Source organism: Dreissena polymorpha, chromosome 6 (genome assembly GCF_020536995.1).
Source record: "Dreissena polymorpha isolate Duluth1 chromosome 6, UMN_Dpol_1.0, whole genome shotgun sequence".
In the NCBI taxonomy this organism is placed as follows: Eukaryota; Metazoa; Mollusca; class Bivalvia; order Myida; family Dreissenidae; genus Dreissena; species Dreissena polymorpha.
In genome coordinates this window covers 87,760,255-87,778,257 of record NC_068360.1, presented here as the reverse complement: position 1 = coordinate 87,778,257, position 18,003 = coordinate 87,760,255, and the positions used below count along the sequence as shown (strand labels likewise).

At 33.6% G+C, this 18,003-nt stretch overlaps 1 protein-coding gene across 1 annotated transcript in view; it reads right to left on the bottom strand.

Annotated features, from left to right (window-relative positions):
• LOC127835877 (E3 ubiquitin-protein ligase XIAP-like) overlaps positions 1-4,618 on the bottom strand; it is a 61,262-nt gene extending 56,644 nt beyond the window's left edge. Inside the window, exon 1 of the mRNA XM_052362302.1 lies at positions 4,491-4,618. Within this exon, the coding sequence (XP_052218262.1) occupies positions 4,491-4,514 (24 nt within the window). The 5' untranslated portion in view covers positions 4,515-4,618. The remainder of the gene's footprint in view (positions 1-4,490) is intronic.
• Between the last annotated feature and the right edge of the window lie 13,385 nt (positions 4,619-18,003).

Genomic DNA, 18,003 nt, shown 5'->3' with positions numbered 1-18,003 from the left:
CCGCCTTCCAATTTTGTCTCATAGTGGTACTCAAAACGAATACATTATCAATTTACGACTTCATAGGCTGTATGATAATAGTTTCAAGCTTCAAGATTTTTGCTTGAATATCGGCAAAACGCCTTTTACCATTTACATACAAGTTAACAAAGTATAGTCAAAGTGCATCAGTACAATAAAAAAAAAACAATCATGCAAATAAACACAAACTACAATGAAAGTGTTCAAACATTATGTACAAACGTGTACGTATTAACAACCAAAAAGAAAAGAGCAAACAAGTAATATATAGACACTATATTTAGGTGTACATACACTATTTATTAAAGAAGCAGCAAATGCTTGTATTTTTTCTGATAATAGAAGAATATCATAACATGATGAGTAATTCTTTTCGAGGTCCGTACATTCAAAAAGTAATTGGTTGCTTAAAGTGGGTCATGACTCTCACTCGGTATATAAGAAAATACGAGACAACATAAAATGTTGCATAAATTGCCATGGTGTTAAATATGTTTATAAAATATTCGCCACTCTGGCAAAATACTTCCAGAGGTACAAACAATACAAAACCAAATAGCTTCGTGTCGCAATTAAATTTCATAACGTCAAAATATGCGAAAAATTTTATTTCGTAAAAAATGCAAGTTAACACTTTGATGTATGGGTTTGTGAAGAAGCATCACTCTATGAGCAATACTTTTCGAGTTTATATTTTGTAAATCAAACGGGTCATAAATCCGCTTAGGTTGAAGAACAAAAAATGAACCAAAATATCAAGACGCGCACGCAAATATTCTTGAAACTTCTAAATATGTTTGCAAAGTTGAATGAATGAGAAATGACATCAAAAGACATGGCTCTTTGCAAAAGTTCTATTCATGTAAGTGTCATAGGTCAGTCATTGTCAATAAGGATGTGAACGAATATTCGAGTATTCGTCGAAAATCGGCCGAATATTTGAATCAATATAAAGAAGTAAAACTCCAGAAGCAGTATTGCATTCCCAACATACACACCTTTGTGGTCCTTTATTTACGGCAAGGAAGCAATTGTCAAATAAAAGGTACAGTACGGCACAAAACGAAACAACATATAAACATAGTAGAATAAGGCTGGAGTCACCGCCTTGGAACGGTCAATGCTTATCACTAACTCATATTCAAATACCCCGGGTATTTTATTTTTTGCAATCTTCCAAAAATGAAAAAATAATTAAAAGTCGAAATTGGTCATTGTTTTGATAGCATCAGCCTTCAATTCACGATATGATAATTGGCATCTGGTATCTGGAAAGGGGTAGTCTCTATTTGTTTCATCTATGAGTGTACATATGTTTGAATACTTTGCGTTAATAAACTGTGTACGATAATTGATATGTTATTCAAAGTCCAGCGTCTCGCAATTAAGACAAAAGAGGGAACCAGACTTGCGTTACCTTTCAAACTCAAGATTTGTTCTAGATAAATCTACAATTTAAAGTATAACTTCTTGTAATTTAAAGCAATTCACAACATCACTCTCTCATGTTTAAGTTATTTCACTCGCTCAAGTGATATAACTAAGTCAGCATACAATTTATGTAAGCAAGATTTCATGTTCTATAGCACAGCGTACAATTTACTGAATCTTTAAATGGTCTGCATCCATCTGTTGGCAAAAGAGGTAAGCGTTATATATTTTCTTGCTGACTGATTTACATAGTTATACTCAGTTTTACGACACAATGTAGATGAACAACAAAACATGTAAAACTCCAAAGAAAACATAAACAACACTGTCTCTAAAAAAAGGAAAGTGAATACGAGTTTACACAGCTGAAAGAAACATACAGACTGCCTTTAATTGAACTACTATTGTGCTTTTCGTATATGAAACTCCGCCAATGTGCTCTGCGGTAACGTCTTTCTTCCCTGCGCCACTCAGCAGCGAGCGTATCATCAAGGCGATAGCCTATATGATAGTTGTTGTGTAAACATGTCATGTACGTTATAATAACTTGTTTGATTAAATGCAAGTACATTGTTGCATGTTAGTCAGTATGTTGTTGCAACGTTTCCTTCGTGCAAATACAAACAACTAATGCACAATGGTTGTGTGTGTGTGTGTTAATGATGTTAGAGTTCAAAGAAGGAAATATAGGATCTGGCGCGAGTTGTCATATCATATAATTTTTTATTAAACGAGTTCAGGAATTTTGTTAGTAAGCGAGCCTTTGGCGAGCTTACTAATGAATTTCCTGGACGAGTTTAATAAAATATGGTATGATGTGACAACGAGTGTCAGATCTTTTTCATGACATGATTTTAAATGAGCAAATTAAATAAATATGTACGCAAACATAATGACAAATCCCGAATGTTCTTGACATTTCGTGACGTCATTTGACGTTGCAACGTCATTTCAGCAAAGTAACAAAATACGATTGGTTTATGAACGCAAACTAAGCCAATCAAAACGCTTAAAAATGTTGTATTACACATGTGATAATATTATTTATACAATAGGAAGGTCTATCAAAGTTTTGACATTGTCGTGATTCTGGGGTACATTCTTGTGCAAAAACAAAAGCATAAATATTATCTAGGTACAGTTATCCTAATAATTGTGTATATAATTGACAAAAAAAAATTATACCACATTTATATAGCGCCCTTTTTATACTCGAGATGTGCGTTCAGAGGCGCTTTACATTTTTCTTTGATCAACGGGTCATAAGGTACTCATTTATACACCTGGGTGGAGAGAAGCAGATGTGGGATAAATTTCTTGCTCAAGGAAATTCCAGTGGTAAGGGCGGGGTTCGAACCTGGGACCTCTAGATCCCTAAGCCAGCGTCCTACCATTAGACTACTGTTCCCAAAATTATTTTTAATAATAATTATTAGTATGTTTACCGGAAAGATCTTATATCTTATATGAATATAAAATGTTTTGAGTGACAATGAGAAACATAATAAGCAATTATCGTTTTCAAAAAAATAATTTCTTTATCCCCTTTTTCAAAACTGCATACATGTACAGTATAAATACGATTTATAGTGGTATCTGTGGAGAAAAATCGGGAACAGTACTTTATTATGGACGGTCTTTAGTTCAAGGTATATCGTTTTACCGATGCAACATTTGTATGATGATGCGTGGATTAAAATTTGTTTCTAGGACTTTTTTATCAATAACTTAGTGAGCACTATTACGCCAACCAATAATATTCAAACTGTTTACTGCGGGTTTGGCAAGAGGTGTTACGAGACGTCTTTGCTGTCATTTCATAGTGTAAAGGCAGTTGGACGCACAATATATTGGTAAGGTTAACAAAATGGCGAACAAAAACAGATCATGCAATCATTTGTATATGGATAGGCCAGTGTACGGGGTGACAACTTTACGGGTTGAATAATGACTTTGACGTTGGTATATGTATTCACATCAGGTATTGATGAACAATCTTTAACATAAGCACTTCCAAGAACCGTCTTTTGTTTCATGGATGGAATTTTAAATAGCTTCACAGAAGAAGTGATGAACTTGATATCGCACACATGACCAGTCCCTTTGCATAATCAAGGTCACAAATAAAAATACAAACGGAAATCAACACTAACAGCGTGTAAATATTACGTATAGAAGATGCACATGCCCCCGTGAAGTTGTTGTCATGCGGTTAAACATGATGTAATATCGATAAAATAATAGTATATATATCATCAGTTATTTAACAAGAATTGAATTAACATAGCACAACTATTCATGTTAAACCTACTCACTTTACATATTTTCGGAAAGGCAATAATGCCTTTACTGATTACAATACAAACAAATGTTAGAAAAAAATAATTGTAGACCTCATTTTCACAGGGAGTTGTTCACATATGTATGTATTCTTTTTAAAACAATACCATGAAATTGTTCAATTAAAATATAAAAAAAAGGAATAGCATTTAATAATTATAATTTCAAGAAAAAGAGTTGAATAAGACATTGTGCCTCTACTTGAATACCATGCTGGGACCATTGGAAGCAATATCTACCAAGATTCAATTAAAGCTTTAGAAAATAGCAGCGCGTTTTAAACGGTATGTCAGTACAAACATGTTCTTTCTTAGTGTCGCCCCTCGCAATAAAGAACCAGTTTGACGTATGAGCCACATTTGCTCTTGAACATATTAACTCCCTAAACCTATCCTTTATGTCAGTTGCTTGGCATTAAGGCAATCGGTAGACCTTCATTTAAATAGCTGCTGGGTAGGCAAGCAGCCATGTCAGATCATGCCCCGTGTTAGGTTTGAACCTTTGATCGCTCACTTTTTAAGCGAACGCCCTAACCACCAAAAAGTATCGATGAAAAGTTTAACACACGTCTAATAATTTCAACACTCTAGCAAAAATACTGTGACAGACACAAACGACACTCGTCGAACTGTTTTGTTTTTCAATAAAATTTACAGTGCATATACCTATTTTTAAACCAACTAACGTCACTATTTTACCGATTTCGACTGATGATTATCCATAACCAACCAATATTTGTGTTACACTTTTATAAGTCAGAAATTATATTTCATTTGTTTGAAAACAATACATACATTCTTTTTTGATACTTCCTAATGCTACTTACATATGAAATTGCAATTAACAAATTATTATTTTACATAGTAGAACAATGCCAACAGTGTATATACAAATAGATTTACACAGATATGCATGATTTACACAATTGAGATAAACATATAAAGCTGATATTGATATGTAATGTAGTTTATAATAAATATGCACATGCCCTACGAAATATTGATAGTATATGTATAGATAATGATATGTTATTACATGACATATCAATATCAGCTTAATGTTTATATTTATTAACAAAAGCGAATTAAACCTACCGCTTTGTCTAGTATCAATCTATGTCAGATTACGACGCAAAACGCTCGACCGATCGATAAGGTTACACGGTGTTAAATCGGTTCTATCTATAACCAAAATATCACATGTATAGTCACTCTACGTTATAAATCAATAGCGATCGCTAAAATACGAGTCTAAATGATTTCATCAAACATCATAGATATTGAAGTTATATATCATGTATTTAGCTGCAAAGTACTGTTTTTCAGATACAAGAGAAAACAGTTAATATATCTTAACTGGTATGTTTTCATCGAATTATGTTTTGTATCTCTATTCACTTATGTAATTGAAACACTGTGTGTTATGAACGTAAGATACCGACAATACAGGCTATATACAATGTTTTACTATGACATAAACATAGGTAACTTATTAATATATGTGCGATCCGGTAACCATGCCGTAGGTGGAAATCGTAACCTCTCCTTTAGCCAGTTTATACAGTTTACAGTTTATTTGATAATACAGTAGACAATACGATCGTGAGTATACATGATTTGTCAATAAAATATACATAAAACAAAGTCACAGCTCATTCAAACTATAAACATCAAAACTAAATCGGTATATTGTCAAAACGAAATATTGTTATTTTAGAGAATGCAATATACAGCGAGAGGCGATGTAAAAATCTATACCAAAAATCCGACCATAATCGTAATATGTATTATAAGTATTTCTTATTTTCCATGTTTTATAAATAAACATAGTCAAATTGCTAACAATATTACTATTTTCTATAAACTTTAACATATTAAGTCTTACGTAATAACATGGTTTTAAATATGCTTACATCAGTATATAATGTACAATCCATAACAAAGTGGTACTTATCTTTTAAAACATTGCATAACGGACATTTTCTTTCTTCATAAGGAAAAGCTATTGGTTTTTGACATTGCCCGTTTCGACTTTAAAGGGGCCGTTCAACAGATTTTGGCATTTATTGAAGCTTGTCATTTAATGCTTTAAATGCTTTATATTGATAAATGTAAACACGTGAACTATAAATCTCCAGTAAAAAAACAAGAATACAATTTTAAAAAAGGAACAAAAGTAACCCTCAACAGGGCTCGAAACACTGGCCCCTGGATTCCTGGAGTCCTGGAGTAAAAAGCCTCCATCCTAAACCACTCGACCATCCACGCTCATATTCAGAGCGGATGTATTGTTTAGCTATATAAGCTATTCTCGTAGTTTCCCAAAATATCGAATCGCGTCGATACGACGCTTTATCTGTTGGACGGCCCCTTTAAGCCTATGTGCAGTGACTCTAAATCTAGAGACGGCCATTCTGTCTTTTCGAATGTTTACATCACTTAAAGATGACTGAAATTTAAAATCGGATATTAATATGTATGATTTTGCTCTAGTTGATTCACTCAATAGGGTTTTCTAATTTTGTATAAACATATCTTTAACTCTTACTAATTAAAAAAAAAATATGTCTACATCCCCAACCCCTTGATTCAGCCACACATCGTTAAAACCATAATTACCTAACATACTTTGTAACATGTAGACCCAAGATCTGTAATTGGGGTTTGTTTCTAATTCTCGGAACATTATATCATAAACAAGTTTTACATATTTAGATCATGTTTGTTTACTATCTTTAACCAATATCTAATTACATTAATGCCATGTCTGACAGATAAAGATATATACTATAAATATTTCGTAGGGCATATACAGATTTATTATAAACTACATTACATACCCGGTACTGGGACATGTTTTGTCCTGTGAGTTTATGCTAGGTTTATGACTTATAAAGTACAAAAACTTAACATGAAGCCTTAGTATTATGTTCCATATCTATTTTACTTATACTGATCTTTCAAGTATGTATTCTAAAACTACAGTACAATGTTTTCGTAACCGTCTTTAAACAACATGCTGAGTTTATATTGATGATCATTTTACTGTAAGTCTTTTAATCCTTGCAGTGGTTATGTGAACTAGCTTTCATATTGTTTGGGGATCGCTGATGTCCATCATCTATGGATATTGGGTGTCCACAACGGACTTGAAGACGGGACTGTACAATTCTTTTCTTGTTGGCTGCCCAGCGTCATCTTTCGGCTGATCCATCCAATAATTTCCATTAAGTTTACTTATATAAAGATCGCCTGACAATACTTGTGAACTACCGCATATGTTTCGAATCCCGCCTAGATTAACGTTTTTATGTTATTGATGTAAACGGTATATTAACCTCGTTACTAAAAACACATTTAGCGCTGACGCTGTCAAATGTCGTATACTTTAGCGGTGGGGTCGAGGAGACAAGAACCTCATAAAAAAACTACCGGAGAGTACATATATTCCTCTAAATAAATGTTTTTTGCCCAACTTACCGTATGACAGCATTTACATTTGTTACGAACATTTACATGTAATATCAGGAGCATAAACAGAAGGTTAAAGAGAATAATAAGCAACCATATACATACAATATATATACAACTTTCACATGCAATATTGAACGCTGTGTTAATGTCTGAAATTTAATCATTTGAATTCAATCATTTCATTTGCGTTTATAATTGCAGTTGTACATAGGACAAACGCTTATTAAGCTTGTTACACAGCTTAATTATTCGAATGATTTTGTCGGTGTTACATTGTCAAAAAACAGACGTCGAAACTGTTTGTTTTCCTTCTTGTTTTGTAATTTGTCTCTAAACACATCATTATGTAACGGTGAGTGACATATTACATAGCAGTAATTGTGCATTTTGATAGATAAATAACGGAGAGGTAGCGTCACCGCTTTAACACTGTGGTAAGGCAACACACTACAAATTGAATCAGAAATAGGTTAACACTAACCACCGCAAAGAAAGTTGACTGGTTTGTAGCCGAGCTCATATTATGTCACGATTAAGCGCGTGTTGAATAGCAAACTGTTGGTATATGTCGCTGAATAGAGGCGCCGGTGGGAATAATGTATTTTGGTGAAATATGAAATACATTTTGTTTTTGCTGCTATATCTTATTGTCATATTATTTCGCTTGAACACTTTTGAATGAACGTGAAAAGTGAATAAAGATAACGCATGTCAGTTAATTGGAGCGGACATACAAGCTATTTGTGAGCTTATTTCCCATACAATTTGCGGATCTCTGTAGTGCACATTTGATGAAATTAGTGTCGAAAGATTTGAAAAGCTCAAATAGTTTTAAAGTAAGATTATGTAAACAAATAAGAAAAAATATTATTCTAAGCCAACTCAACAATATATCAATAATAAGTGAGAATAATCTACTTGTCGCCAAAATGTTCGTATACATGAACTACATGCTAATGCCGAGTAATGATGGTCTTTTCAACTATTTAAATACAAAGGAGGATTAAAACAAAAACAGTATTTTTTTTCTTTGTACAAAAAAAAACAATAAATTGATGTATATATTAAACATACCTAGACAAGACATATTAACTGTGAAGTAAATTGGAATCGAACATAATATCATGATGTTCTTTTTCGCTTACGGTAGAAAGAGCACATATAACTCTCAGATTTAATAGTTCGCTTCGTTTCCAGAGCGAATAATTGGATATATATATAGCAAAAAGTCATTTTAATATATAAAGTATTTGATCAAGTGATGATCACCCATGATCTCATTTCACCGTTTGCTGTTCCGTGACATGGGAATAGAAGTTCAGTGGCAAGGCGTAACGGTAGCATTTGTTGAGGGCATACACGAACACATGTCATCGGCAGACCTGGTCAACATTGACGTCAACAGAAACTTCTTGGACTCTCAATCTTCACTTTTGTATACTTGATTCACTATTTTAAACTCATGGACATATTTACATTCGATTTTTCCTGATTACTTTTCACAATGTAGTGCTGACGCAATGTCCCTCATTGATGGGCAATCGGTCACTTCCCTTCAAGTAGAGACTAGCGGGTGTTAAATAGAACTTCTGTTCTGATACCGTTTTAGAAATGTTCTTATTTTATTATGCAAGCGTTTTTTTTTTGCTACTGTAATACTATTTTTAATCATTGTCGTATTTTCCTAACGACTCAAACAGTGCTAAAGTTTATCATGGTTAAGATATAACGATAACAATCCTTTTCGACATAAATCAGCAAGGGTTGTGGCGTCAATTGTTAAATTTACTCACATTCTAAAAGTGATAAGAATACAATGTTTGATTGTTAATCCAACAAAGTTACCAGTAGAGTTTTTGTCAAACACCACTTAAGATTTGAATGTTCGTATTTTTGTACTAAATATATCTAATATAATTATATTGTATTTGGCCTTTATGGATAAGTTGTAATTTACGTTTCAATATGTCTCACTGCGTGTTCTTTTTTATGACATTTACACTGACAAAACATCTGAGAGTGTCGTAAACATTTATAGAATGTTGAATATTGACTGCCTTCCATTTCCTATCCTATATCATGCCTGTCCTTTTTCTGGCTGCCTTGGGCTACTGCGGTCATTGTCTTCTAATTTAGGGTGTCCATAATCTCTGTTACGGTGACTTGAACAGGGGTATCAGCATCGGGAGGAGGTTTCTAAAAAAATTCAAAAACTGGAAAAAAACACTTCATGCCATTGACTTTTACGAACGATGTTAGTTGAGTCTTATTTAAATCGTCAAACCTAATCAAAAGGATGTTTCTAGTACGAATACGTTCTACAAATAACTGAAGTCCGTATATTTGCAGTAGAAACATTGGCGATACTAATAATGTGTATGCTAGAAACATATCTGGCGGGCACATATCTTGCGTGAAATGTAGACGTTTTTAAAATGATGGCAATGAGAGTATTTCTGTTGCTGGCATACAGCGGTGGTGGAACGTCTACGCCATTCTGTATAAGACAAACTCCGTTGAAACGTCCTCATCATTACTAGTTACCACATTTTAGCATTTTGATTGAAAAAACAAAAACATCAAATATATATATATAAATATATATTAAATGGCGATGCAATATTAATGTGATAATTATGAATATAATTTGACGTAAGTAATGTAACTAAAAAATAGTTAACCTGAAATCACTATATGTCATTATGTTAATTATGTTTCAAAAGTGTATTACCATAAACGGTGGTGGTTTTTCAAGATGTCATCAGTGTTTTTGCTTCGGCTTCAAATGTTGGTCTCTGTCGCCCTTTCAGTTTGATTACCTTTTACTCTGAAATAAGACCCGTGTGCAACTTAAGTATGGCAAATAACGGCAGGCATACATTCCAATACATTACACAACACCTTTAAATAGTACAGAAGCCTATCAGTGTGATCATGTTTGTTTTATGTATTGTAAAATTGAGGCGTTCTTCTTCTTGTTCGTCTTCTTCTTCTTATTATTATTATCATCATTATTATTATATACGTTAGTTAAGAAGTTATAAACAGTCATATGTAAAATCAACAATATTAATTAACTTAATGCGTGTAATTGAGGACCTTCATAGCCATCATAAATGCAACCAATTTTGATTTTATAAAACAAGTGTTTACATTTTGAAAATCGTATACTATCTCAAGCATATGCATCGTGACATTAGGGCACTTTTTTACACTTACGATATGTAAAAAACCAAACATGGCTTCAAAAGACTTCCGTATGTAAACTAAATATGTTTAAAAATCACGAAGATCCAATAATACATGCTTCATTTAACTAATGTTATGACGTTAATTACACTGAAATAGTGCTTATAAAGAAATACATAAGAGCTTAACATACCGTAGGTCTTATGACATAGATAAATTGCACGCATTTAAAATATATGTCCTGTATTTGGCACAGGTAGACTGGCTTAACTGGGTTCCCAATATTTCGTCAACATAATTATCTAATTTAAGCGCGACCTGTCCATCAGCTTTAAAGGGGCATATCCACGGCAATGCTAATACGGTGTTATATTTTCAAAAAAAAAAAATAGCCTTTAATAATTGTATTTTTTTTTTAAACATATGTCTATTCTATTATGTATACACAGCGTAATATATATTGTTATTATGATACTAATTTGACCCGGGGTCACTTTACGCAGGTGTAGTAAAAAATCAATATGAATAAAATGTGATTGAATTACAACGCATGCGCACTATTGATAACCATACAGTGTGTCACTGACCACAGGTGGGTAGCGTGTGGCTATGATATTAATTAGTGAACATCATTTTGAATGATAAATAATCATATTATAACGAAAAATTAACTTTTCTGAAAAAAAAATATTTCACTATCAAATATATATATAACAAGGTATGCAACTCAAAAAAACCCAAAACGGGGTGCATCGCTTTGAACAGCCATATCTTCATCAATTGTGCAGCGATTTTCACGATCTTGGTCTTATTCAACGCAGAAATGAATTTTCTTTCTGGAAATGTATATGTCTTGCAATATTTTTACAAATGCTGGGTCAACTTTTAAGAAATAACACGATACAAACTCGCATGACCCAGTTGACAGTGATCATGCTGTCTTTAAGACTGAAATCTTCACGGAGTAAAGGGCAACTTCCCTACAAAGTTCATGTAGTTCGAAACCATAATTCAATAAAACGTATGAAAAAAACATTATTACCGTTCTTGTCGTTACATTCTGCATCAAGACTAACTGTCCAGCGCCGTTTGAAACCTTTGTTTACATACATTTTAACTAACTGACATTTTATACATACGAGTGATTTCATTGGTCCAATACGGAGGTGTGTCTTTACAACTGGAGATTTCATTCATAAAGAATGCATGATCACTGTCAACTGGGTCATGCGTGGTGTGTATCGTGTTATTTCTTAAAAAGTGACCCAGCATTTGTAAAAATATTGCAAGACATATACATTTCCAGAAAGGAAATTCATTTCTGCGTTGAATAAGACCGAGATCGTGAAAATCGCTGCACAATTGATGAAGATATGGCTGTTCAAAGCGATGCACCCCGTTTTGGGGTGATTTTGAGTTGCATACCTTGTTATATATATATTTGATAGTGAAATATTTTTTTTCAGAAAAGTTAATTTTTCGTTATATGATTATTTATCATTCAAAATGATGTTTTCACTAATTAACATCATAGCCACACGCTAACCACCTGTGTCACTGACGTGGGTGACTTTCGCAAGGGCACGATCGAACACAAATATCGGAAATGGGTTTTTGGCAGTGTATTACGGTGGCATAGAGGTGACATTCACTCCTCTTTTTTTTAAATTGCACTCCTCTTTTTTCTATCTCGTGGCCTCGACTTAGTATCACGGGGCCACGACTTACTAACTCGTGGCCACGAGTTAGCTTTGTCGTTGCAACGATATAGAAAAAAGAGGAGTGCAAAACTAGATAAAAGAGGAGTGCACTTAAAAAAGAGCGGTGCAGTAAATAAAGGCAGGGTGCATAAAACAAAAGAGGAGAGAATTTTAGCTATCTCGAGATCCCGACTTAGCTAACTCGTGGCCACAAGTAAGTCAGCCAATCAATTTGTTTGGCATAGAGGTGACATTCACTCCTTTTTTTTAAATCGCACTCCTCTTGTTTCTATCTCGTGGCCTTGACTTAGTATCTCGAGGCCACGATTTACTAACTCGTGGCCACGAGTTAGCTATGTCGTGGCCACGAGATTGAAAAAAAAGAAGTGCTCAACTAGATAAAAGAAGAATGCAATTACAAAAAGAGCGGTGCAGTAAATAAAGGCAGGGTGAATAAAAGAAAATAGGAGCGAATTTAAGCTATCTCGAGATCCCGACTTAGCTAACTCGTGGCCACGAGAAAGTCAGCCAATCAATTTTTTTGGCATAGAGGTGACATTCACGCCTCTTTTTTTTTTAAATCGCACTGCTCTTTTTTCTAGTTGTCTCGACTTAGTGTCTCGAGGCCACGACTTACTAACTCGTTGCCACGAGTTAGCTATGTCGTGGCCACGAGATAGAAAAAAGAGGAGTGCAAAACTAAATAAAAGAGGAGTGCAATTAAAAAAAGAGCGGTGCCAAAAAAATGGATTGGCTGACTAACTCGTGGCCATGAGTTAGCTGAGTCGGGATGTCGAGAAAGCTAAAATTCTCTCATCTTTTGTTTAATTAACAAAGTCCATGCCATGTAAGCTCGGCCATAGGCTTATTTAATCACTACATGTTTGATGGATAACAACGACTAGATAAATGATTATTATAACACATTTTCGGCATTGTCTCGTAGTCTCTTTTTAAGTTTCCATTGCCGCCTAATCTTTTTTTTTTAAGTTTCCATTGGCTCATAGGCTAACTTTTACTTTAATCAGTTTTCCAAAGATTAAAGAATAAGTACATCAAATTAATTATGTCAAAATTAATGTGAATATTTCCTTTGAAGTAAATTTGTGTTTTCCGGGTCGTTGTCGTCAGAAGTTCACTAGGTTTCGTTTTGAAACTCGGTGATCTAATGGAAACAAAGTTTTACAGTCCAAAGTTATTGAGCGTTTTCAATATGGAGTTCAAACAAGTAAACCAGTATTGGCCGACTTAATCCTGAATCTGTATTGGTCAAATCTGGATTAAGGAGACATATAAAGAAAACAGTTGAGATCGCTTTAACCAACTGCTATATGCTGCTTGGAAAGAAGAGCATTATGCGCTTTGATCGTATGGAGAATTCACACAGTTATATAATATATATATATATATATATATATATATATATATATATATATATATATATATATATATATATATATATATATATATATATATATTTTTTTTTGAAAATGGTCCAAATACGACCTTTATTATTAATTTACTTTAACCTTATTATGTTTCATGTACCATGTTTTATAGCATTTAAACCAATATTGCATGTAAGTATGTATATTTCGATTTCAGATATTCTAAAGCAAACGCCCATTGAGGCCTTTTTCGATAAACGCTTGTATTTCATTTGATATAACACGTACAACGACGCTGCATCATAACCTTGATATGCAATAAAATAGAGCCATCCAATATGTTTATAACCCCGAAGGGAGATATATAGTAATCGCTTCTTTTCTTGATCGCTTTAACACTTGGAGTCCTGAGACGGTTTCTTCAGTAGGCTCACAGGATTCGGAATCGTAATAGCAACGTCCTTATTTCATTTCGTCCGTTCATCCGGGCTTCTATCCGTGAGTATGTACATGAACCATACCTCTTTTTTTCGGATTTACAGAGTTATTGCCCTTTAGTCAACTAGTATTATGCAGAGCATTACTCCCTTAGTATTGAAGATATTTAAAAAAAAATTGTAAATTGTAATATTATCTCATCAATATTTATATATGTGTATATTTCGCACACAAAAAACAACAACAACATAGCCGTATAACATTTATTGAATATAAAACAATCATTAATACACATTTTAATCAACTTATGAAACGTGTTTGTTGTCCCCAACTTTGAAGATCATGCTCATACGTTTGGGTCAATGCAATACCTTGAGGTGGGTGGGAGGCATTCGACTGTTACTCGTGTTTATCTAATTAAGTAAAAATGACATCTAAAATGGGAACAAATTGTGTTACACATAGTGTTTTCACATATATATCTAATAATCTTCTAATTATAAAAAAGTAAAACTTAAATGGTTACTTTTACAATACGCAAATCATATGAATTGAGATTGCTTCAATGTTAACAAAACAGCGCTTATAATTAGATGCCTCAAAAGCTCTCATAATATATTGACTTATCATAATCAGGATAATGGTTCAAGTCATATATGTGTGAATCCTTTTTTGAATTGTTCTGTTACAATCTGGACATTTATCGCTGTGTTCTGTGCAGTCCAAACAGTATTTGTGATGGGTGCAAGGTAGAAACAATGCGTTCACTGGGTTTTTGTTGCATAAATAGCGCAGCAGCAGGCTCTTCAATCATTGGTTTTCTTCCAGTAGTCTTTCTGCAAAGTACATAGTGATATAACAATCAAGATTTTTAAACACATTACAAAATATTGAATCATCAAGAAAAACAACTAGATGATCAAACAAAATTGTCATAGTTTTGTTGCATGAATTGTGGTTATAATCAGTATTTGCAATACGAGCGCTTACAATAAAACTGGCTTCGTGATTAGAATGTGGACAGACTGTTGTCATATGACGAAAACAATTGAAACCATGGACATTGATGCCATTCAGACACTGTAACTTATATCTTAATATATAGACTTTGTTTACTAAACTGTCATTGTATAACTAATTCAATGAATAAACGAAAACGTTCATAACTTCTAATGCCCACCACAGACCTGTCGAAAATGTACCTTCCGGATCTGGTGGTACATGTGTTTGCTTTAATTGTTCTTCGAGCTGCTTTCTCTCACTTATAACCTCCAGTCGAGTGAGTATATCATCAATATCTGGGATAGTGGTGCCTGAAACAGCTCAACATGTAACTGTGTTGTTTCATTGTTGTAAAATAATCATGTCAAACTATTTCAAGACAAAAACACAATCCGTTAATTAAATTACCATATCAGTATTTTAACAGAATGTACCTTGTTGTGATAGTTCGAAAATAGCGATTGTTACATCGGAAATAGAAAACCCCATGTCCTTAACTAGAATGTCTTTATTTTGTTCCACTAGTATTTCAATATTTGCGTCGTCATAGCACCACTCGTTTCGTCTTGAGAATTTGATACATTTTCCTGCAATAAAGAGTAAACGCATTATCGCATTTAACAACTAGAATCTACGTATACCTCATTGTGCTTTGTAACGTCAGAGAAGTGCAACTTAACATGTTACGGTTTCCGTATTCTTTGATAACATAAACATGTTTTTATTATACTGAAAAGAGCCTGTAATTCGTGTCAGAACAAATTACAATGGCGGCAAACACATGATAGCTTAATAAAACTTTTTATTTTCTGTCATATGTAACTAATAATTTCATTAAAAGAAACACACTTCCAAGGCATGATCGGCACAGAGTTGGATTAGGTTGATAAATTCATCGCCCTTGATTTCTCTTGCATAAGGACAAGCCGGAAACCATCGACAGTGTTCTATCCAGGGATCATCTCCTGGTATCCATTTTCCTAAGCCACCATCACAGGCGAAGCAGCGACAATGATCATCAACACCTTGCAATGAGTAAAAATTTGTAAATATCACATGTAATATAAAACAAAACCACAACGGTTGTAATTCTTTAAACTTTAAATCACTTGACAATTAATAGTACTTGGTTCGAAGATTGATACTGTTCAAGGATATCCGAGACAAATTACATAACGGAGTTAGTGGGTTCATACAAAAGAGTACAGGGAAAGATCGTTAACCATTTTAAAATTTGAACTCGTGTGAAATACTATGTATCAGAACGGGTATCATGGACCGATAAGATCAAATAATGAAATTAAATTTATTTTACTAATGTCAACGGCATTTGATAAATGGACATATGAGATTTACATCGTTAGACACAAACCAGGGACTAAAGTAAATTAAACTACGGAAGACCAACATACAATTTATGTCTTGGTTGTGATGAAGATTGTGATCATTATCTACACTATTTCTAATTTGGTATATTTCAACGGTTGCTGTACGTAGTGTCACATTTCATTTTGATTGACACTGTTTTATGATAAGAATTTTGATTGCAATTGCTTCAAGTTTTTGTTTTATGTTTCCGACATTTTTACCAATGAAATATACGTTGGCATGCGCCGATAAACGTTAAGTGATCCCATTATTATTATTATTATCTGTTGAACATTTGAAGAGAATCTTAAATTGTCTAAACATTTAACATTTCAACTTTTATTGTTATACTGTTATGTTGCGTCTTATGTCAACAATGGTGTGGTATTATTCTCGAATTTACAGCAAGGCTATTACTACCTGTGTAGTACAGCCCTGCCTCTGCCAATTGTTCTGGGCTCTGGGACAAATGTTGAGGCCAGTGTGTGTACGTATCTAGGCGTTCGGAACCTCTCGTGCTTTGCTCTGTAGTTTGTGGTGGTAACTCTAAAACTGAATTAATTATATTTCTTCGAACCATACAAAAAGTCAATGTTTTTAATTTTCCTAAAATAATACTTTAATAAAGCATGACTTACCGCTTATACCCAATTACACATTTGAGGAAATGTTTATATCTTTTGAAGGATAAAATTTAAGAATGGAAGCAATAGCTCATCACAATATTTTACGAATAAATACCCTCCACCCATCTTGCAAAAAGTATGATGTAGCAGTAATTTGGACAGGAGATCCACATCTTTTTGGTTGCAAAAAAAAAGGGGAATGGACATCTCAAAAGGTGATATTTTGCAGTGTTAAAATGCAATCAAAAAGCTTCAAATATGATTTGTTTTATATCATAAAAAGGCTTTGTACTACAGTGTATCAAATTAATAGTGGAAAAACAGAGAAATGGAATAATTTTCCGCAGCTTTTGACAGATTCCCTTTTTAAGTGTCAACATCACATTAACTGTGAGAGTTTCAGCAAGATCGAGTGCATATAAAAAGAGGGGTTGAAGACACCAAATTTTGGGACCATATATTATGTAGTGAAAAAACCAACCAAGGATCATAATTCTTCAACAACTTGTTGCATCATAAATTCCTTCTTTAATACGGGCAAAAGCCCGCGTAGCGGGCGTTGACCGTTCATACATATAGAAATTTAGGCAAAAAAGACATAGGGATGCACCTTAAAAAAAATTGCCACGCGACATATATTTTTGCGATGCTATTTATGACCTTGAACAAATAAAAACACTGTGACATATGATAAATCACATGTAAATACATACCTCAGGAAAAAGTATACAAATGGCATCATAATTGTGTAGCGAATCGCACTAAATATTCTCGCATTATTTGTTTTTCTCCGCTACATATAGAGCGTTTACCGTTCCAGAATTAAGATTACCAAATTAGCTCCCCTGAATACTCATCTTCAGTGGGTATAAGCCATAGACTGGTGCACTACATATAGTGACAGTCTTTACCAAACACAATTTGTGTAAACATAACTCGTCTTCAATACATTGCCCAATTCTCAGATTTCTTTTGAATTCATTTGCTTTGATCTTTTCGATATCTTATTGTTATTATTATCATGACA